The following is a 23,954-nucleotide window of genomic DNA, read 5'->3' as shown; positions in this document are numbered from 1 at the left end:
TCCCCTACCTTGAGGGTCTTCAAGAGGAGGTTAGATAGATATCTGGCTGGGGTATTATGATCCCAGCACTCGTTCCTGCCCAGTGCAGGGGGTCGGGCTTGATGATCTGTTCAGGTCCCTTCCGACCCTAGAAACTATGAAACAAACTTGGTATTTAAGATGTCAGTTTAGTTTTCTGTTATAAATTGGTAACTTTGTTGCTAATGCTTTTTGAAAGCATTTCTGGTTTCCTTAAGAATAATTCAATTCAGTTGTCTGTTATCTCTGATAAAAGGTTCTTCATAATTTACCTTATGCCTACTTGTCCAGTCTCTTTTCTCACTATGTCATAACCCATTCCATTTCCTTTACTAGTTATGCTGCATCACAGTGTTCCGACTATCATTCTTTTGTCCCATAGGCATCTGGATGCTTTCATCCACATTGCTCCATTTGCGAGGAATATCTATTCCCAAATTAATTAATAAAAACCCTCCTATTCCTTCTAATGATGCATTTCTGCCATGACAGACTCATAGGCTGTTGCCTCATAGCGGTATATAGGAAGGTGCCCTGATAGAGATATACTGTTGTCTTTAAATGTTACACCCAGCTATTTTAACTAGTGGCTTTTTTGTTGGCTTTGCCATACTTCTTACATTCCCCCATCTGCCATTTCCACTGGGGTTTGTGTCCACTTACTTGATGATGTCCCTTGCTAAAGTTTAAACTAAAACCTTGTTTGTACATCTCCTTGCACAAGGGACATGATTCTGATTGGGTATTACTAGAATTTGACACCCCGTCAGGCCCCCCCCCCCCCAAAAAAAAAAAAACCTGTTTCACCTAGGGGTAGGTGAAAGAGAGAGGCTATCCTAGAGTTAGGAGTTACAATAGTTTAAACTTGATTCTTTCTACATGTATGTATATGTATTCCTGACTATTATGCTGTAGTCAAAGGCCTTTTTCCCCCACAGGAAGCAAATAACTCCTGTTGACTATACGGAGACTTACTCATACTCCATGAGGAGACTCTAGGACCCAAGAATGGAAAGAAGCCAAAGTTTTTTTTTTTTTACAAGTTCACATGCCTCCCAGTGGCTAATCTAATTTAGATAGCTTCTAACCAAACAAAGGAAAAACTTTTCAAATAATTCATGCTTCCTGTAAAAATTCATAGTAAGGGTTAAAAATATTATGATGAAAATTTGTATTTCATCTGCTCTCCCTACTTGCCTGTTTTAATCAGTTATTCAGAAATGAGTAACTAGATCCTCATGTGCAGTGAACTCAGAGAATGCTAATGGGGTATCTGCATCTTGTAATCGCACAGAGCACTTATGCCAGAATAGGGAAAGCCTTTATTCCGTAACTCTCGGACACAAGAGGCTTTCTGAAGAGTTACTTTAAATTACAATTCTCGTTATAATGTTAGATGGTCTGCTGGATCTCTGAGTTAGAGACTGCTTTAGCTTAGTTACTAGAGCCAGATGTAACATTGACCTTAAATGGTAAAAGCTCCCAAGAGTGAGAGAGAGGCTGGCCCGAGGGAAAAAGAGGAATAACTCAGTTTTAGGTAAGTAATCTCTATAACCAAGAATAAGCTTTCGTCTTCAGCTGTGAACCACAACGGAACCATTTTTCCTTCTTAAAGGTACAGTACTTCATTGTTGTGCTTACTGGAATAGGGTTTCGTTAATCTATTTTTGTTGTTACGTTAAAAATGGGTGCAGGACACTGTACTTAATTAAATCCTGTTCTTCTTGCATGCCATTTGGGAACATGCAAGTATGATGAAGAAAAGACTGTGCTAATTACACTGAAGTTTAAGAAAGGTAGGTAATTACTAATGAAGTGAAACCCTGATTCAGAAGTACGAGTGACTGTTGTGCTAGCAACCTTTGTTAACAACCTTAAAATGTTTATAGAAAGACTTGTTTAAAATTAGTGAATTTTGTTTAGCATACACATGTATGGGCTTTTTTTCCTGCATACACTCCTTTTTAACATTCTGTACATTGTACTTGCTTATTTGGTTCCATTACATACTTGTCTCTGGAACCTGTCTTTTAAAAAGGCATATCTGGAGCCATTTCTTAATATATAGTATATGTATGGTTTTAATGTCAATAACGATAATGAATGCTGGCATAAGTTTTGAGTAATTAAAGTATTGTAACTTTTCACTATCCATTGAAAACAGACTTTAAAAAGCAAAATTAAAGAATATCAAAATTGTAGGCAAATATTTAAAATACTTCATAATATTTGAAGTTTCAAATATCAGGTTTGTAATTTATGCTGAAACTCTTAAGAATTACATTTTATTTACTTGGCAAATTAAAACCCTCTGCACTTAACAAAAATGTGCACATTAAGCATCTTTAGACAGGGATCTGTAAACATTTTAATGTAATAAATAATTGCATGTAAATGACATTTAAGTTACAAGGTCATGTTTGGAACTGAAAGTTCATGTGAGCAGTAAAAAGTTCATTTAGTGAGTTAGATTTCAGATTGTTTTAAAATGCTCTTTTAAAAATTCTTGTGTAACTGAACTCTCTCCGAAGGAATAGACACCATGGTTAGTTTATGGAGCACAGTATTTGGAAGAAGCATTTTTGAGTTTGAATATAGATAGAGTTCCTGCAAATGCAAACAGTTACTGCATTTGTGTTTGACATTAGTAGGTGTTGTGTATACTGTAAATGAAAGCTCACTACATCCAGTTTATGGTATGGTATAGTAAACGTTTCTTAATTGCTATAAAGTTCATACAGGCATCATGATTAAGTTTTCTTTATTTTTCTTTTGAAATCTGACTCTTTATTAATAGTTATTTTTAGGGAACATACCAGCTAATCTTCAAATATGTAAAAATCCTAGTATCTAAAAATCTTACTTTGACTAGATTCTAGCTTTACATGTATCTTCACTTGTGACATTATTTCTGCCCTTTCAGTGTTCATTGCTGTAGACAATATGTAGAAGGGATTTAGATTATTGTATATAGTATGTCTAACATCATAAATGGGCTATCTTTTCATTTAAACTAGGCCTTATTCCAGCTCTCCAAGTCTGTACTAGACATCTTTTTTATTTATATCATATTCCATAACAACTTGGCAAATGTTGTGTTATCACTCTGTACATTATGTCTTTCTTGATTTAGAATATATTTTGTGATGTTCAGAGCCAAACCGTGTATGTAGTTGTCATAATACCTTGATTAAAACAAATACATTTAATATTAAAAATATAGGCAATGTGTGTGCACTGATTCTTAGGGTTATATACCTGTGTGCAAAATAACTGTTTTTAAGTGTGTCCTAAGATATAGGATCACTACTCTATTTCATTTCTTTTTCAAGCGAATTTATTGAATTTCCTTCTAAATGAGTTCTTAAAACTCTGTGGTTTGTGTATACAAGTGTATGCCTCCCTATCTCCTTTGTTTTTTTTTTCATTTTTAGATGGGTAATGATAGCATAATTTCTAATCTACGATTCCTTGGATCTGAAGACCAAGAGCCATTTAGCATCTAGTCCATAGATGTAAAAGTCAAGGAAGAAATATCAAAAGACATTTTCCAAGGACTATTGAATTATCCACCTTTTGCCAGCATTCTGCTGAACAAGATGGCATTTAGTGGCATTGGGATATTAATGAGGAAGGGAGATGCAAAGCATGGGTAGCTACCTTTTCAGATGACACCACTCAAACATCTAGATCACAGGTGATCCCCACTTACCTACCAAATCTCCAGAAAAGAAGTCTCTGCCCATTCTGCTTCTGCTGTCAGAATGCAGGGGCTAAATGTGTAAGAAAATGTAAGTGTTTATCATCCTGTGGTGACACATAATTTATGTAGCATCCATCTAGATATTTTTGTGCAAGCCAAATACCTAGGAAGATCAAGAACTTGATCAGTTGGTTCAGATACAGAGTTGCCAACCCAGGACAAGTTTTTACTGGCAACCAAACTTTTTTTTTCTGACACATGTTTTTACTGATGCATTTACATTATGGAAACCTTATAACTCTTTTGTCAGGCTCTGTCCTGCTACCAGGCCCCAGTTAGAAGGGATGGGCTCAAATTTAGAGGTAACAGCAACCACAGTAAAAAAAAATGTGAAAAAAGTTTACATTAAAAAAGATTTCTTGGATTGGCAACGCTGTTTGACTGCAGCAATGGTTTTATACCATTCTACCCCCCCTCCCCCCCTGGAATTCTCTACCCACCCACACACTGTGATAGCTCCAATCACGGCTTGTGCCATGCTTATGCTAACTTATACTTATATGCTAACTCTGTGACCCCCTTCCTGGTATAGCTCCTCAAAGAAGTGTTATAGGCAGCTGGACAGGACTTAGCAGCAGCAAAACATGGCTGGGAGGGGGATCTACAAAGCCTTGATAAGATCTCTCTCCAGAGTCTTGTGTTCCTACTTGGACACAAGCTGGCACTGCTGTCCTTTGTCTGTGCTTCAGCACTGTACCCAGCTGCTTTCCCACCATGGAGCTTCAATTTGTTCTAACTGCTTAGAGTTTTTATGGATGACTCAAATTTTTATGGCTTTTACGGACAGGCGTTTTTTTAACTGACCATAAATTTATGGACAACTGAAACCCTGTTCAGATAGCCACAAAGCTATAGCCACTCTTATTTTTACTGTTGGTTTGTTTTGTTTGCTTCTGCATCGTTGCAAAATAGGGTTGGGACACCTGCTTCAAAGACAGAGAAGGGGCCCAACAGCTAGCAATAGAGGTATGCAGGATGAAAGAGGTCCAGGAACCAATAAAAGGGGACTGTGTGGAAAAAAATATAAAAACTTATACATTCATTTATATGGTAAATTAACAGGAGCTAGGATTCTGAGATATTCCCGGAGTTGCTTTCACCTGAAAGCCCTGAAGAGGAAAGGGAAGAGGAAAAGATGATTGGCAGGAGAAAAGGGTCAGCAGTTCAGGCTGATGTATGCCTTCATAGAAAGGGAGGGATCTGAAATATCCCTAAAGTTTTGTTTAATCCAGAATCAAAGATAAACATCTGCTTCTGCAGTAGAGGTATGTAGCAAGGCTCTTTCTTTGTTTTCCTTCTATGTACTCCCTTCATTGTAGCCTGATATATTTTAAGGGCTTCAACGGAATTTGGATTAGTAATCAGTCACAGCTCACCAGTAATCTACAACTAAGCACATCCTGTTGGTGTTTCAGTTTTAGAAAGGTACTATAACAGGGTGTTCTGTCCCTTTGAGAGAGCCCAGCTGTGGGACATTTGGTTAGGCAGAGAGTGTCCCACTGGAGGCTTTAAAAGGTTTCAGAAGTATAAGCATAGAAGAGGAACAAGGGAGCTGTAACATCATGTCACAAGGAGGGGGCCAGTCTGCTGCGCTGGGGCCAGAGCATAATGGGGTACCTTCCTCTTGCCTACAACAGGGCAAAAGGATTTGGGCCTGCAGCTCTTCTTTGATTAATGGGAGTTTTGAGCAGTTACATGCTGTGTGATTGGAAATGGCGTTTCTTGTAGGAGTTGCATCATTTTTTGCATGCATTGTATGGTTTGGGTTGAGTTTGCCTTTAGTCTAAAATTGTTTATGTTTATATAATATCACAAAGTTTGTTTCTGCAGTGGTGGAATTGTACATAAGGACTTTGGCTTCAGCAGCAAAGTTCCAACTGACTGACTTCAGTGGTGCAGGATCAGGTCTTTAGTAAGGATTACAACGGTGAAGGGTATGGCAGTTCACAGGAAGTTAGAGGAAGTTAGTTTGAAATCTCTGGGAATCTGGCTAGAAGCAAACATCTATTTTCATCTGTCTTATTTGTGCCCAGAGAATGTACCAACAGATAGAAGGATATATAAAATGACATCTGTTTCTGAAATTGCGCACGCACATGCACACACACCCCTACCTACCCCTTCTGCCTTGACCAAGAAAAAAAAAATGGTTCACTTTGAAGAGCATTCTTCCAGTTTCTTTTAAACATGCTAAGGCCATTTGGGATAGTAAAGTATATGCAACAGGGCAGCATAAAAGAGGACACATAAATTATTCACATTTCCTGTTTGGAACACTTAATAGCATGTTCACTTAGGCTGAACTGTGACCTAACTGCTAAACACAGAAATTAAAAATAAAGCATCCAATAATAACTCAAAGCTGAATTTGTGGAGGGGGGAGGAAAGTATTTTAATAAAGTATAAAAATACACACATGGGTTTCACTACTTTGACAGAGCAGAAGTCATTTTTAGCCACTGCATTTTCCATATTTTTATTTTTCAAGGATGAATGACTGCAGTTAACCCCAGGGCTCATAAAAATGACATGATGTAAGTGGCTACATTAGTAGCTACAAATGTGGAGGATAAAATCTGTATCTATTAAGAGAATTTGCCCAAGTCTAGGTAATGGTGATATCTTACATTGCAGTCTTAAGTGCAATCCTGGGCCTTGCACAGATCTCTGCTGTAGCATGAATATTGTCGTTAGTGTAGCATGGAACTAATCTAGTGTCTATCATTTTGCCTTTTCTGAAAAGGTTTGTTATATTGTAACAAACACACTGAAGTTCTTATTTTCCTAGATGAACATCACATTTCTTTGGATGACACAGGCACATTTCCCCTGAAAATTACTCCTCCAAAATTGGGGTATACATCTTAAGCAAAGAAACTGATTTTTACATTGGAATGGCAGCTTGGACTTGAGCTTGGCTCCAACTCAGCCAGGATACAGCTGTCTGGCTACATGAAGCAAGGGCAGAATCCCCTCTTCAGCATCACTCCTCTCCACCTGCTAAGGGCTACAGGTTAAAACCTCTCCAAGCTACTGCCAAATTGGCAGCAGCTTTTAGCTGAGCACCTGGCGGGGAGGAATAATGCTGATGATGGGACTCCACCCTTGCTCCAGGCAGCTAACGCTGCGGGTGAGCTGGTGCCAGGACTGGAAAGTTGTTCTTTTTTCTTTTTTTACTTTATTCTGCTCCATTTTCCTTTCTGAAAACAAGGTGAGTGTCTTATTAAGGGGTATGTGGTATGTGAATAAATATGCCAGTTATAAGTGCTTTAGATGAAGGGAGCGTTAGATCTTATAAATAAGCTGTCAGTAAGGCAGAATGAGGAATGGTCAAACAGTTGCATTTTCGTGGTCATCAAATAATAATCCCAAATTATGTATGTTCGGCATGGAGTACTGGAACTTTTGGAAACTGTGTGGTGTATCATTCACTGATACTGTAACTACTAAGTAAGAATGCCAGTGAAAGAGGAGTTTGTCTGTATTTGAAGACTTTATATGGCCTTCATGAATATGTTCTGTGAGTTGTACGTATCCCATTCTAGTGCTAAAGTTTGGAATTTCTGGCATTTAGTGTACTGCACTAAATGTTTCTTCTGACAGTAAAGGGATGGATTTACATGAATATTAAAAACCATGCACACTCATGAGAAGCCTTTGGCATTTCCCATTGAATCTGATTTTTTTTAAGTCTTTGACATTTCCTGTTTAATGGATCTAGTATGGTGTTTGTCAGTAAAATGGTAACATCAAGCATTCCAGTCTATACAGGGCTGACATGTAATAACAACAGACAGGTGAATAATTTCAAAAGATTTCTTGGGAAATCTACCATTGTGCTTCTTGATATTCCCAGGTCTTGGAATGGGTTCTGCAGTTGCATTATATGATGCTGAAACTAAGGAAGCAAGAGGAAAATACCATGTAGAAGAAAAGTATTTTTTTATTGAAAGAGAAAATAATACGCTATAGTTTAAATTTTTCCTTCTTAAACCACAAAGGGACACATCCTTAGTTGCTAAGGATCATAGCTCTATTTGAAATGTGGAGCTATGTCAACATACACTAACTAAGGGTATGCCATAGTCATAGAATCATAGAAGTAAGGTCAGAAGGGACCTTGTAGATCTTCAAGTCCGACCCCCTGCCTGGGCAGGAGAAAAACTGGGCTCAAATGACTCCAGCCAGGTAGGCATCACACCTCCTCTTAAAGACCCCGAGGGTAGGAGCCAGCACCACTTCCCTTGGAAGTTGGTTCCAGATCCTAGCTGCCCTGACTGTGAAGTAGTTCTTATGGATGTCAAATAGTGAATTGATTACTGATGAGAAGGAAAAACAAAGACAATTCTCAGTAGCATAACTTGAGGGAGGTGGGGGGCGGGGGGACAACTAGAACAGTAACCCTAAGTACTGACTTTGGATGGAGGTAACTGCTGAAATAGCTGCTGCCACAGCTAGCCAGCACAGCAGCCAGTGTTGCCTTGTGCTCCGAAGCTGCCCATGGCAGAACTTCCCTGTTACACCTCTGACAATTCTTCTCACAGGAAATAACCTCCCTTTTTGTCACCTCTGACATTTACTTGATAAGCAGCAAGACAAAATGTCCTTCATCCTTCTAAAACAGATTGTAGCCATTGCGTTAAATTAACTTTGCATTTAGAGACCGCATGTTTTGTAACTAATAACTGCATTTTGTTGTTTATGGAGACTTTTCTAATGATCAGTAAAATATGTATGGAAATTTACAATGTGTCCAACATTTACCTGCCAGCTTATGATTCAAAGGTTGAAAAAATATTTTATACAATTGAAAGTTTTTCGCATGTAGGCTGGATGCTGTACTGTCATCTTTGTATACTTATCTTGTGAGCATCTGCTTAGGAAATAAAAGAACATGCTACTTTGACAACCCAGAAAGTGCTATAAAAAGCCTGTTGCTATGTTTAAATGCCTACACTCAGTTACTATGGCAATAAAATTCTCAATGTGATGTAAGAATTGACACAGCTCATTGCCAACCCTTTCTGGGACAGGAAACTTCTTGGGCTGAGAAAATGAAGTATTAGGAAAATGCTCCCTTGTAGTTTCAGATGCCCCTGTTCCATTTTAGTGTAAGCAAGAGACAGCCTAAACCCATGGATCCTGAAGAAGAAACATACAGAGGAGGGAAAGAAATGCAGTATTCTGCTGTTTCTTGATTTTGTCAAATTCCCTTTTCAGGATTGGAGGTCTCAACCATTCTGTCATTTTTCCAAACCCATGGGGCAAAGGTGTATAAGTCATTGTATACAGTGTACTATGAGTTACCTGGATTCCCTTCCAGGCTGCTGCTGGAATCATTCTAAAGCCTAGCTCTGTGCCCACCAACTGCACAACCCCGCATGTATCACCTACTGTTGACTTTCTGTCCCTGACTGAAGAAGCTCTGCCAGCAAAGAGTATTCCAAAATATAGTCCTAGATGCAGGGCCAAATTAACTCTTTAGTGGGCCCTGGGCAAACAAACTTTTGGGCCCTGAGCTGGTCAAGACTCTTCCTCCCCACCCCGTCACTGCTGCACACAGGGAGCAGGGCTCAGAGCCACTGCTAGGAAGCAGCAGCTGTGTTGGCAAGGCTGGCAGAGGGGAAGGGAAAGAAAGGGAGGTGGATGGGGTCATTTGCCCCACTGCCATGGAGGGAAGGACCAGGGCCCCTTGCAGCTTAGGGCTCTAGGCATGTGCCTAGTTTGCCTATGCGTTAGTCCAGTCCTGCATAGATGATATTGCAATGTGTCCAGTTTAGCTTGAATATGGTATCTATAGTCTGTAGCGCTCAGTAGCAATATAATATGTAGAGAAATGCAATTAATATTTTTGTAATGAAGTACGGTTGAGAGGTATGGTAATAAGAATGTAATGGTTGGCAATCTGTATTCTTAAATTGTCAAATACTGAACAATAATATTTTGGTTTCAGGTTTAGGTTTGTTTTCTTGTTCTAATTTGGTTCCAAATGTCCTTGAGGGTCATATAGTTTATGGACAAACATACATCCCTTAGTATTTAGCTGTATCAGTAACATTTCTATATATGTGCATTTGGAGAACTTTTAACAAAATATGAACACAGAATACTGTGTATAGGCTTCCTCCAAGTGGGAGTTGATACTACGTAGATAAACAACAGATACACACATGCATCATCTTTAACATACAGAAATAAGTAATAGATATTTTTATTTAAAGCATCGAGTCCCTTGTACTGTTAACTTTCAGCCTCTAGGATATGGTAGATGTTATTTTATGGTCATTAAGAAAATAACTTGAATTTCTTTTATTCTTTTGGAAAGTCTGGTAACATTATTTACTTTGATTGACTGATTGACTGACTGACTGATTGATTGATATTCTGCCCTTGCCAACAGTAAGAGCACAAGATAACCTATAAAGCAGGAGTATAAACGGGAAAACGAAACAGCTTAATAAAGCATTTCTTCTTCCCTATTTTTTCCTCTGGAGTAGAAAGACATTAGTTGTATTCATTTCCCCACTCTCTATTTGTATATTAGGCTTTAACTTGCTCTCTGGAAATGTGAGGGAAACACATGAATCATGGAAGTTTCCCACTAACAACTTTCCAGTGAGTTCACACTGAATTTTAATACTTGTTGATACTGTATTATGCTGGTTTTCTAAAGAGCAGGGCAGAACAGTACTGATGGTATCCTAAACACTTATCTGTTTCATAGATTTTTCCACTAAAGCTAGAAAGCCATTTTTAAGCCAGCCAGCCATTTGTAGCTTTCTATAGTAGTTGTTACTGGGAATGGCTTGCAGACTTTGCCCACTGTTGTCATGATGCATGTCAGTCAGGCTCATGGGAATGTCATTGGGGGCAGGTTCTTCCCAGGCTGACTAAATGTCAGCTAGCAGGGGTGGAATTTTAAAGGAGCAGAAGGCCTAACGTGGATGAATGCCATTTGGAGGCTCATCTGGAAAGAAGGAAATAAATGAAGGTGATGTTCCCACCCATTAACAAACAGTATTTGGGGATGAGGAAGCCCATAACTAAAAATATGGCTGTTTTCCAGGTTATATGAATGAATTTCTCCCTACCTGGTCTCCTTTACTATTTGTGCCAAAGAAAAGAGGAGCCCTGCTGCTATAGAAATTCCCCTGGGCTCTGCGTGAAGATTGAAGAGAGAGCTCAGTACAAAGAACTAGGAGCTGCAGAGCTGACAGGAAGAGCAGACTGCTCATTTGTATTTTATCACCTAGACCTTCCTATAGTTCCCTATGGTACTATTTTGTTGTTCCTTACAGACCTACAGAATACATGTTCATTTTTCAAAGCAGGATAATTCAATTATCACAGAGCCAGTAAAGAGGCTTGTGGAGTTCACAGCACACCCATATTATTTTTCTATTATTATTTAGCCCTGTGGTAGAGGTTCCCTGGCCTTTTAAAACTACTTAATTCCTATGTAGCTGACTTTAGTGGCACTTGTGGATTTCTGTGCACCTGTAGGATGAGGTGCACAGAAATAGTTAGAAACAGTATGGTAAGATGTTTTTCCTTTTAAAATAAGTAAAATATTGTATTTTAATGAGATTGTGATAGCTATTTTTTCCTTCTTGTTCTGAGTTCTGTCAAATTCAGCTAACCAAAAAAATGTTCAGGTTTGCTACCTAACACATTAAACTGGTGTCTTTTCTTTTCAACAGGAGGGTCGTGTTTACAGCGCTCCATCAAGAAGCTCATCACCACTTAATTTTCCCTTTCTCACCAGCTGTTCTGGATGCTACCTTGATCATGACCATGCCAGGCTTCACTCTCCATTGATAGGTAATGGAAATATTTGTATCATTTTTAATTATATTTTCAGTCTTTCTTAACTGGCAAGATAGGGCTAAAGCAATTCTTTACTTGGAATCTCTTTTGATAGCCCTTAAGCAGATGTTTAATACACCCAGCCATGTTAGTTGGAGTTATGTGGACATAAGGAATACTTTGCACTTACAAAGATCCCCTTTTTTTCAAGTTTTCTTAAGTATGGGGGCCATTCATTAGCAGTTAAGAAATCACTTCTTTAGAATTTTTTTTACCTTATTTTTAGTAAACTATAAGAAAGGCAAATGTATTATTAAGGTTATAAATTAGATATTGTTTTGGAATGTTATTAATAAAAAAATTAGATCCAATTACTTATCTCACATCCAATCTTATGTCTTCTGTGGCAACTATTGATAGTAGCATATGTATATTCAAGTACAAAATTTGGCTTGGATATTGTCAGAAGTTAATTAACTTTAAAAATCTTTTTGATCTAAGGTCAGGTATTGCCCTTACCTCTCCAAGGACAATTTCCATTGTTTCCATTGAAGTCCATAGTTGTTTATGCATTTCTGAAGATATAATTTCTGTTTCAAAATCAAGGGGTGTTTATACATGTGCTCTGGGAGTTGCGGGGAGGTCTTTAATTCAACGAGCTTCAGTTAAAGCACCCCCACTGCCATTTTTTAGTGCAGGGGTGCTGATGCACATGCTGTTTGAGTTTGCTGGAGTGCAGTAATTACCACGCTCCAGCGAACTCAATTAATCGATTAACTGAGTCTGCTCCAATGTGCTCTAATTAAAGCATGCCAGAGCAGCCTTGCTGCACCTGCATAGGTGTCCAAGTGTATGATTCTGCATCTCCTGTGCACTGTAAACTCCTATTGATTTGTGGTTAGACTCCCATTGAGTTTGGGTGCATAACAGATGTGACATTGGATTGAGAATTTGCTGAAGGGTAGCCAATTGCCATTCTAGTATCACAAAACAGTAATTGTATGCTTGGTAATCATAGCCGCTCCTGAGGCTAGGCCTCACTAAATAAGTGGTTGAAAATGGCCTGGCTTGCAAGGTGGTAGCTTTGACCTTACTTGCTTTTAGTAAAGACTTAAAACAAGTAAATAGTTTACATTGATAAGAGAGAATTTTAAAATGTTAGTAAATGTTTATTTTCTTTAAAAAAAAAAAAAAAAAAAAAAAAAGGTCACATCTTATTACTAAAGTTTTTGCATATTCTCAGAATCTTTAATGGGTCAGTTATTTTAAACCCTCCCAAAGCCATTGTAGAATGTAGCGCAGTGGAAAAGAAGCCAAACTTCTTGAACATGTCAGAGTTGAACTGTTTACTCCTAGCATTTCTGAAACACAAAGCTCCAGTGCTTTCTGCTGAATTCATGCTGAGAAACCGTAGCATAAATACCACAATCTTGATATTATTGCACAGACATTAACCAAGACAATTCAACAATTTGGGACACTCAAGTATAGCATCCTCCCCAAATACAGATCTTCTATTCATTGCCTAAACTATGTTGAACACTTGTGGGCCAGTTGTGCCCTCAGGTGTACTCATGTAGCCCCACTAAAGTCTCTGTGTGTGTGGGTGGGTGTGTGTGTCCGTGTCCCACTGCACTGATTACAGAAACTGTATTGAGGTCTGGGTTGAATCTGGCTTGTGGAGGTTACAAGAATCTAAATGAGGAGTGAAATTGGCCCTTTGTCGTTTTGAAAAGACTCATTCAACTACAATGCGTCTCCCTGCTGCAAAAATAAGGAAGGAAACGTAGTTCTTTACATCCCAGCCAGTTAAGCAAAGGTATGTTCTATATTAAATATTCATGGGGCTGTACAGCACAGTTTTGGTTGTCAGTTGTAATACTTAATTGCTACTTGCTTTTTGGCTTCTGTTAACAAACGTGTTGCCATGCACACCTAGAACAGAGAACACTATTCCATTATCACTTATAATAGAAGGTTATGGCACTATGATTTAGAAATGCAAAACTGACTTGATAGGGAAAGAATTTTAGTGTCCCAATTAATTGCCTATCAATGCCAAATACTGTTGTCTCTGAATCAAAATGAAATTATTTGTCTTTGAATTAATTGACTATAAGGAGTTCAGAGGAAATTTCATCACCAGAATTAACTTTTAAATTGTAAAATATTTCCTTTAATAAAAAGAAGATAATAGTACATTCAGTAAGTAACTCTGTTCTTTTCAAATAGTAAAATATTCTCCTCCATTTAGGAGAAAAACAACAGAAAACACAGTGCTGGTTTTAAAAAAACAAGTAGAAATGAATTTTTATGTTGCCATTAAATGCCATGGAAATTAAATAAACATTGTTCTAACTAAGAAACATGGGTTTTTTTAAAGTTTGTGTTGGAAAAAACGTGGCTTAGATACAAGTTCTACATAATTTATGATGTCTTTATTGCACAGAGATCAAACTACTTGCAATCTGTGTAATTTGATAGGATAAACTTGCATAAATATACACTATATAATTTATTATTTAAGCCAGTATTCTTACTGTTGTTACTTCTCATGCCCCTTTTTTGTTAAATGGCTGTCTTCCCCTATGATTTCATATTTTAGATAATAAGAAAAGTAAACCTTGGTCAGTACACACTATAACCTCTCCAACAGTCTAAGATACATTATAGAATTCATGAGTTTTCCTTTTATTTTATTTTTTTTACTCCATTTGTATTCTCCCCCTTTCCTACTGCTTCCAAATTCCTTCTTGTTGCATACCATCTGGATGTTTGCCCTGTATCCCATAGGGTATGTATTGTGCATCACTTTTGAAATGCACTGATTTAAACATTGCTTGGTCAATATTGTTTATCCAGAATCAGTCAAGGGTTTGTTACTTATTATAGAACACCTCAAATGCAGTGGTGTAACTAGGGCAGGTCAACTATTCCAGCCTCTGATTTCTGGAGCAGGAGCATAAAAAAAATTGGCTGCCATTGGCAGCCATGCAGTGTTTCTGGCAGTGCAACAGCAACCTGAAGTCACCACTGTCCCCATGCCCTGGGCACCTAACCACATCACTACATCACTGCTCAAAGGTTTTCACAGCAAATTATTAGAACATTTTATTGGCTGAGCATTAACTAGTCACTTCAATCATTCTTGATGGAGAAAGAAAAATGTCTCAGAAAAGAGCTTATTAAGATTAAACCTGTCTAGTGGCTAGGTAGAGGAGTGGGATATAGACATGGGCAGATCTACGATTTTGAAAAAGCGGGTACAGAGGTGTGGTGCATCATCCCATATAATGCAACACACATTTTTCTCAGATAAAAAAAATGACATGCTTTACTAATATGCTATGAGCAAAGAGACAAATGTAACTTTATTGGAATGTGTGTTAACTTGCTATTATGCATCAAATGACAACAAACTAGGCAAAATAATCAAGAGATGCTGTTTTATTAATCCTGTAGTCATTACAGTTAAATGTCCATCCCTTTTTCAGATTCATAAAACAATAGAGCCTTCTTGAGCTCCTTGGCAGTGCATCCAGTGCTTCACTGAAAGTTATTTCCACATCTGAGTTACTCGTCACCTGAGTTAATGTTTTTAGCTAGAGTTAAAAACAGTTTGCAACAGTTTTAAATAAGACTTACATTGCCAGGAACAGCTAACAGCAGAATTACAGGAGAAAGGTTGGATTGATTAATGGAATATCAAGATCATTAAAAAGGAGAGGGTTGTTAACAGCCGTGGAATGAAATGTTTAGTAAGAATCAGGAAGATTATAATGAATCATAAAGTCAATTGAGTTGCTCATTACTGCCTGACTAGAAATACTGTTGCTGCTACCAGGCAGCTGGTTTTAAACTTTGGGTGGACCAAAATCACAGAAGGGTGCAGCTGGACCACTATACCCACCCTCTCCCCTCCCCTGCTGATCTGCCCCTGGGTATGAGATGTGTTTTCTGTTTCCATTTCCCGCTCCTTGGTACAATGTCATTGAACAACTAAAAGAAAGTCATTTTATGCCTACTTTTGTATTCAAATGCTTCTGCTAATTTGGGGTGACTCATTTTTGGTCATTCAACTCAATTCACTGAGAGGTTTCATTTTTCAAAAGTTCTAAGAGAGTACTCAATTTCTAGTTACTTTATTTACATACGCTCTCAAAATCAGGGTTTAGGTGCCTTACATTTCTAAAATTAGTAAACTGCTTGAAAATGTAGGCCTTCATCTTTGTGCCTCATTTCCCATCTGAAAACAGGGATAAAATGTAATTAGGTGTTTTAAGTTGTAATTAATTAATACTTGTGAGTGTGTTAAGCTCTATTGTTGACAGATGCAATAGAAATCCTAGCATTATTAATGTTTTGAAGCCCAACTCAGTTTTAATTCAGTTCACATTTGCACAGTCATTTAGTGCAAATTTTTACTGATCTTGGTGAAAATTTTACACTGAGTAAGGTTTTATAATCTTGCCAGTTATTGTTATTAGCTAAAAGCTGCTGAGTAGATAAGACATTAATAGTATATAATAAATATCCTAATTTTGTTCTAAGTGACTAGCAAAGGAAAACATGTAGGTTTTTTTCCTTTACTTTGTTTTACTGAGAAAACACTGGGAATGTCAAGTATGATGTTTCTTGGTTTTGCTAAAGGTGAGAATTTCTTAGAGTAATCTTTTATTGGACCAACAGTATCATTGGTATAGAGTTAGACAAGCTTCGAATGTAAGATATCCTTCAGGTTTGAGGAATAAAAGCCAGCATAGCACAGTAAATACATAGTTGGAAGAGAGGGAAGAGAAATTCACAGGGGTAGTAGATAAACAATTAGCAGAGGAACTGATTAAGATGAAGGCCTGTCAGAAGGGAGGAGGTTCATTTGCTTGTAACATGTGAGGAGAGGTATCATAAGAATTAGAAGCTTAATCCAACCTTAAAGAAAAGGTTGAGGGAGGCTGCATCTTTTAACAGAATAGCTTTTCTGCCACCGGTTTTTGTTTTCAGGTGCTTGAGATAAGTAGGCAATAACAAATACAAACCAAAACTAAGAATTTAACTGACTCTAGATAGAAGGCATTTCCTTTGTCAGTTAAGCAGCTTTTACGTATTTGGCAGGAGTCCCCTGCAGATCAGGGGTAGCATCCTTGTCTGCCACACAACAGACCTGGGTTTAGTTCCTGAATACTTATACAAATACAGCCACGGAGGCACCAAATGCCTGGACTCAGTCTGGCTTTTGGATTCTGTCTCAGTGGCCTAAAGTGGGGATGGAAAGTCTAGGCAGCCTCCAGTCCTCCAAAAAAAACCCCTTCTGTCTAGCCATGTGCATTGAAAATCTGGGTGACCGCTCATGCATATACCATGATCTAGATGGATAAACGGTTGCCAAACTTGCATAACAGTATCTCAAGTGTCATAATGATATCAGTTCTCTTAACTACGATGCATCTTATCTACACACATTTTTAGCACCTATTTAACCAAACTGGTAGAATAGGTTAGGAACTGCTGACATAGACTGTCAGTGGTACACATTAACAGATTTATTATAATTACTTTATATGACAAAAATTAGCTAGTGCTACTTAAGGTTGAACTGAAAAAATTGCTGATGGTACTTAAAGTTGTATCATTTTAAATTGGTGTTGCACAATCTGTCAGAGTCTGGGAACCACTGATCTATGTAAATCAGTGCTTACCCCCTAATGTGGATGTAGTTATACCAATAAACATGTGTCCTGGTAAATTTAGTTTTCAAGGGAACAGGGTAGGCAAGAATCTTTTTCACTTTGGGAATTTCAGGTTACTGTATCAAACTTTATTTTGCTTCAACTTTACAAGAAATGTCTATGAATACCCTTTTACTGTTGTGTTAATCTTGATTTTACAAATTTTGGAGAATGACATAAGATATAATCTTTATTTTCAAAGGTTTTTATCTTAAAACACTCTGTTTGAATCACAGAAGCTTTGGATTTAGAATACATTTGGACTCGAGAAAGATGCCGACAGACAGTTCATAACACGTTCATCTGGGGTCAGAGACAAGGATCAGAAGACAATGTTTTAAATAAGAAAAGGCATGCCTATAAAACAGAAAATGGAAATAATCATACAAGGTAGAGTGAACATACTTTTATTGCCATTTATGATAGTCCTATTAAATGAAGTCAAAATTTGAACTTACAGTAAAGTTTTATTAGGTGATACTGTTCACAAAACCATTTAATGTTAAAACATAAAAAGAAAAAAATCCATCCTTAGAGTATTATTGAATTAAACAAATAATTCAATGACAGGGCCAAATCCTGCTCTTAGGTGGTCATTTGTAACTCCAGCGTACAAGTAAGGCTTATGGGCCAAGTCCTAAGCAGCCTTGTGCAGGGGGTCTGCAACCTCTGGCCCATGGGCCAGATCCAGTCTGCAGAAATATTGGATCTAGCCTACAGAGGGTAGGGAGGGTTGGGAGCATTTGGTGATAGGAAGCTTTGCCTAGGCAGCACTGCAGCTGGGTGTTTCACTCCATGCTGCACTGTAGCTGGGCAGCAGAAAGAAGCAGCAGCAGGGTGAAGTTGGGTAGCTGTGGTAGCAGAGGCAACTGGGTCTTTCTGGCCCTCTGGTCTTGTTCGGTGCTTAACATCTCAGTAGAAATGCTACATGACAGACAGCAGGGGCAGAACGTGGTTTAAGCAGTACATTTTCATATCACTCTAATGCCACATTGGCAGCTTGTGTCCATTATGCCATTTCTCACTGTGGTAAATGCTGTATTCCCTCAGATTTTGGATATGAGGATGCTTTGCTTCTGCCCTCCTGTACTTCCATTACTGTTTCTCAGAGCATGGCACTACTACTCGGGTTTGTTCCATTTTTTCAGGAACAGCTCCCTAAGAGTAAAGCAATTTGACATCTGTGGGGAAAGATTGTGTGGAAATGAAAGGTGGTATTATAATATAAATGCCAAGTTGTTAAATACTTGGGTAATGATTTGCATTCTTAAAAAAATCTAATTTTTCACTTAAATTGTTATGCAGAGAAGAACACATGGTAGTTGTTTGTCAGTGAACTATCACACCTGTTTTCCTAAAATCACTGCAGCCTAATAACCTACACCAATTTCAGGTTTTTAAAACTGAAGCAGCCAAATGTTGAACTCAGGACTCAAGCATAGTTCTTATTGATGTCAGTGATTGAGGACATGTGAAAATGTAGGCAAACCTGCTAGTCATTTTAGGGCCCATAGTATTTGGTTGATAAACTTCTTATGCCTTCAAACAATTCCAACAGTTCAGAGGTTAGATATTTAACATTATTTGAGCAATGATCTGTGGAAGCACTGCTTCATGCTGTCTTCTAGAAGAAGACACTCCTGGATTAGGTGTGCAATTACAATAATGGGGAGCATAAAAATACCTAAATAGCAGAATTATTCCCTCCATAGGGTAAAGTAGTTTCCACTCTGATCTCCAGTATTCACAAGATTTGATATCTAGGGACCTTTACCTGTTTCGTCCTTTGTAGTGAGAAGCTGGAATATGACCAGTAAATTACCTTGGTCAGAGAACAGAATATTCAGTATATCTTTGCAAAACCTTTCCACGTTCTATAATGAAACCTTCTGAATTCTACATTATGAAATGAAAAAGACGACTAGGGGATCTCAAAACTTCAGTCTATAATCCTGCATAAAATATAGTATCCATGCTGAAATTGTTCTTCTCCTGTTCAATTAGCTGTGATACTGAATCTATCAATTACAGATGAACTTTTATGGGGAGTTAGATTAATTTCATACTCTCATCTACTTGGCCCTAAATGATCTTTGATTTTAGAACTTGATTAGGCTCAGGAAGCAAAGAACATTCATGTTGGATACTATAACTTCACTGTTTGGTCATTTTCTGGGATCTGGACTAAGATCCATGTCTGATGGGCTGATGAATAGAGGGATGAAGTATATATGAGATCTAGAATAGTAACTTTTACCAACTAACCCGGGACTGCTGATTTTCATTTATAATATAATGACAATGTGAATTCTAGAGAAGAAGAGTCAGTGAGAAGTGTAAGTTGATATTAGAGTATCTTAACCAGCCTAACTGTACCATTGATATCAGAAAGTAGTCCCTGTAGTGGGAGTGGTTTAAGTGATTCATCATCATGGAGGCTGAAGAGATTTTTGTGGGGGCAAGGTTGTGCGGCTGTGTATATGATGTAGGAAGTCAGGGATGCAAAAATTGGAGGACCAAATAAAATGAAGAAAGGGAAAAGAGAAAGAAAATAGACTGAGGTGAGTGCAAGCACATACGCTTGCAACAACTCAAATAGAAGTGGTGCAAATTTGAGCCAGGGCTTTTTGTCTCAGTGCATGGTCCTGGACATGCACGCTGATGTAGGACAAATTGCACCACTTGGGCAAAATAACCCTGCCTGGCTTCTCCCAGATCTGCAGCCAGGGGGAGCTAGAGCCCAGGGCCAGTACCTGTGCTGTCCCCATCAGTATAAAAATCTGCTCTGTCCTGGCCCCATCAGTACAGAAAGCTGCCCTGTCAAGTAGCTCAGGGCTACTCACTCTCAGGAGCTTCTGGAGTCCAGCCAATTGGTACCTGTGGACACTACCCCTTGTGCCAGCTGGACTGCTGCAGCAGCCCTGAGAGTTCCCTGCACCCTCTACCCACTGCATCAGTCTGTTAGCAGGGGCTGCTGCCCGGCTGTGACCTGCTACACACCTGCCAGACCTGGATGGGGACTGCATAGCCAGTAGAGGCATCTGCCCCTCTGGGCCAGCTGCCAGTGGGCTGTAGCTGCAGATTTGGCTTTTGTGTGGCACTTCTGCCATGTGTGCCCCGTGCCTGGCCATCTGGGCAGATATTACCAGGAAGACATTCCAGATGTGGTGACCTGTTTGAACTGTCAAAGCATGTCCTCCTGGCTGCAATTGGCCAAGAGGTCAGCCACTGCCTGGGTCCTGCCACTTGCCTCTCTAACAGGAATTCTGTTGTTCCCTAAGTGAAAAATCCCTGATAAAAGAATCCCAAAATCACTCTATAAAATACCCCCAAGTTCATGTTTCTTCACAATTAAAACAAAAGACCACTATATAGAGAGAGAGAGAAAGTGAGAGAAAGAGCAACAACAATCAGTTGGGCAATGTTTTATTGAGATATCTACAGTGGTAGCTTCGAAATTGCTTTAACAGTGTCTCTATCATCATAATAACATGAATTCTAAATAGCTATATGTTTTGCTATTTGCCTGTGGTTTTCTTACCATAGAGCAGTTAGAGATTCCTGTGACCCCTTCATTAACCAGGATGTGGGGACAGCTACCCTTGCAGCCACAGGTCCTGCCAGCAGGTCTTATTCTGTCTAGCAGCTAGGCATGCAAAGTATGTCCTGGGGGGCATATGGGGTTTGCAGAAGGGCATTTGGAAGAGTGATGGGGGATGTGTGTGCCTGTGGGGTGTGTGGGTAAGTGTGGGGAGACTGTAGAGGGTCTGTTCAGGAGGGATGGGTCCCCTGCCCCCTGCAGGGCACAGCTCATGGACTGCCCCGCAAAGGGCTACAGCCCCCTAACAGGGTTTACAGCCCCCCCAACAGGGGCCACATGGCCCCCAGTGGCTACCCTGCCTGCAGTGCCCACATTCCCAAGCCCCGCTTGCTCCCCCGGCTCTATTCCCCAATGGCTCCTAAAGCCCCACCGATGGCTGCCCACCTGGCCCCACCCTCTGCCTGCTTCCCCAGTCCTCCCAATATCTGGCCTGCCCAGCCCTATTCCCTGCTTGCAAACCCAGCCCTCCAAATAGCTGCCCCCCCCAGCCTGAGCCTCCCAGCACTTTAGGGGGAAAAAAAAAGCCTTGCACTAACCAGCAGTAGAAGGGGCTGTGGGGGCTCTGGGACCATGTAACAGAGCCCCCATGCACATCACGGGGTAGCAGGGGGCAGCAGGGCTCCCTGATTACACCACTCCCTAGCCTAGCCTTAGCAGCCCAGGACTCAAAAAAACAAACAAAAAAAAAACCCACTCACCAACAGTAACAGTTGCCGTGTGGGTCACTGGGGCCTCGTGGCAGAGCCCCCCCATGCAGCACGGGGCAGTGGGGGCACCTGCACTGGCACTGCCACTGCCCAATCACACGGGTGCAGTCAGAGTTGGCAGGGCGCTACATGGCTCCATGCACTGTTGGGCAGCTGGGGCCACTGAGGCTGATGTCCAGGCCTGTGCTGCATAGGGAGGGTTCTGCCACAAGGCCTCAGTGACCCCCAATGACAGCTGCTGCTGGTGAGTGCGGGGCTTCTTTTTTTTTAATTGCTGGGATGCTGGGACAATTGAAGGGCTCGGGGGCAGGCGGGGAATGAAGCCATGTAGGGCAGCAGTAAGGGGGACTCAGGGGCAGGTGGGGGATTAGGCTGGGTGGGGCAGCAGTCAGGGAGGCTCAGGGGCCAGGCAGGAAATGGGGCAGGACAGGGCAGCAATCGGGGGGCTGAGGGGAGTGGGTGGGGCTGGCAGGGGTCCTACCATGGTCCCCTTCCATCTTCCTCCAGCTCCTCCACCCTCTACTTACCAGCAGGAGCCGAGGTCCAGCTCCCCACAGCTGGCACTCTGCTTGTCCTGCACAGCATGTTTCAGTGCCAGGATGATGGCCAGCCATAGAGACGCTCTGGATGGCTACCAGACTGTCTCCGTGGAAGACCAAGCCTCCGGTTTTCTCAGGGCACAGTTCAGGACTGTGCCCTGCCCCGCTTTTTTCCCCTGCCGTTTTTTTTTAACCCCTGGATATCCAAGGGTCTAATTTTGCCCCTGCTCTGCAAATTTGCAGTGCAGGGAATGTTTTTTTGTTCCCACACATGCCTCTTGCAGCATCTCAAAGGACGTTGAGATGCTGCAATATGCACATGGACACTCGTGTGGATGCGCCCAATGAGTTGGCAGCCATCCACACACAGGCCAGATCAAGTCTGTTGACAGGCCAGATACAACCCGTGGGCTGTATTTTGCCCACTCTGGTCTATGTGTCACTTACAATTGTGTGGGATAAAAAGGAGATTATTTAATCACAGATTGAACAGGGAACTGAGAAGGAGAAGAATAACTAGGCTTGCCTTTACCCTTAGAGATAGGCAATGTGTTTCAGGATTTTACTGGAACTCTGAGGCAAGGATTAGAAGTCTGAACAGTTGTACCAGGTAGGGAATATAAATTATTGCTGCCCTAAACGTTGTTTTGCCCTATTTACACAGAAGAAAAGGGCAGTGAGAAAGGAAGAGATAAAGAGCCAAAAACTGTGCTGCTAGTGATATGTTGAATGTGCACAGTGGATGGATCAAAATGAATGGAAACTGTTCCTCTGGTTTTGGTACATCCTGGTTGTTTGTGAAAACTTTCAGCTGTGTCTCATTACACAGCTTTGATGTGGCCCATCCTTATTACAAGATGAACTTTTCTCTCCTTGCATGCCAACTGACACTCAGTGGAGAAGATTTGACCCTATGAAATTGGCAATGACATTTCTCATCTGTAATATTCCTAATTGAATCAATGCCAGAGTAAGCAATACAGTATCATAAGATAATGTAGAAATATTGTGATTCTGGTATGTGAAACTGTCATTTAAAAATTGGGAGACAGCTTTACATAAATGTGTAATGAAAAAGAAATTCATATGGAAGGGGTTTCTTTTAAAAAGCAAAATAGCAGAGAAAGATCCAAGGCCCATGTCAAGAGTTTTGAGTAAGGTAGACAGAAGGAATAATGCCCTGGGTCTTTCATTCTTTCTTTGTTTCTATTGCGTGCGTTTTTCTAAAAATGTTTTTGGAAGGGGAGGAGGAAGCAAAGTTCTTTGCTGCCCCAGAATCTAACATTTTTCCATGTGTAATGTTTGGGGTTTTTTTGATTGTGTTATCCTAGATGCCATTCAGAGAGATTCTTAACATACAGTACTGTTTAACAATAACACCACTGTGGAATTTGTGCTTATCTGTTTATTTTACATTGTTAGATATTGTGTATTTGAGTGGCTGTGTATTGTTGCTTAACATTTGTGTATGAGTCAAGCATAAAAACTTTAGTTTAAATCAGTGATTTTCACCCACAGTGCCATGGCACCCTGGGTTGCTGTTAAGATTCTTCTAATGGTGCCATGGGTGTCATGTAATATTTATACTGTTAGGTATGCAAACACCTACACACGATTCACAAAATAAACCTAGAGACTTCAAATAGGAATCGATAGTATCAAAAACATTCTGCCCTATTGTGGTCTTTCTGAGTTCTTTGCAAGTATAAGACGTACTCTGTTTTCTGTAGTTAAACAACAAACAAAAGCTAAGAGCGGGCATTTTCCAAGGGGTGCTTTACATCTAAAGGTATA

At 39.9% G+C, this 23,954-nt stretch overlaps 1 protein-coding gene across 2 annotated transcripts in view; it reads left to right on the top strand.

Annotated features, from left to right (window-relative positions):
- The window catches only part of MRVI1 (murine retrovirus integration site 1 homolog), a 227,680-nt gene that overhangs the window by 97,502 nt on the left and 106,224 nt on the right, over window positions 1-23,954 (top strand). For both annotated transcript variants that reach the window (XM_019551457.1, XM_019551456.1), the window contains exons 5-6: window positions 11,482-11,602; window positions 17,550-17,703. In XM_019551457.1, the coding sequence (XP_019407002.1) occupies window positions 11,482-11,602; window positions 17,550-17,703 (275 nt within the window). The remainder of the gene's footprint in view (window positions 1-11,481; window positions 11,603-17,549; window positions 17,704-23,954) is intronic.

Source organism: Crocodylus porosus, unplaced genomic scaffold, assembly GCF_001723895.1.
Source record: "Crocodylus porosus isolate Cpor-Errol unplaced genomic scaffold, CroPor_comp1, whole genome shotgun sequence".
Classification (NCBI taxonomy): domain Eukaryota; kingdom Metazoa; phylum Chordata; order Crocodylia; family Crocodylidae; genus Crocodylus; species Crocodylus porosus.
Note: the sequence above shows the minus strand (reverse complement) of the source record. Positions and strands in the feature narration are given on the sequence as shown.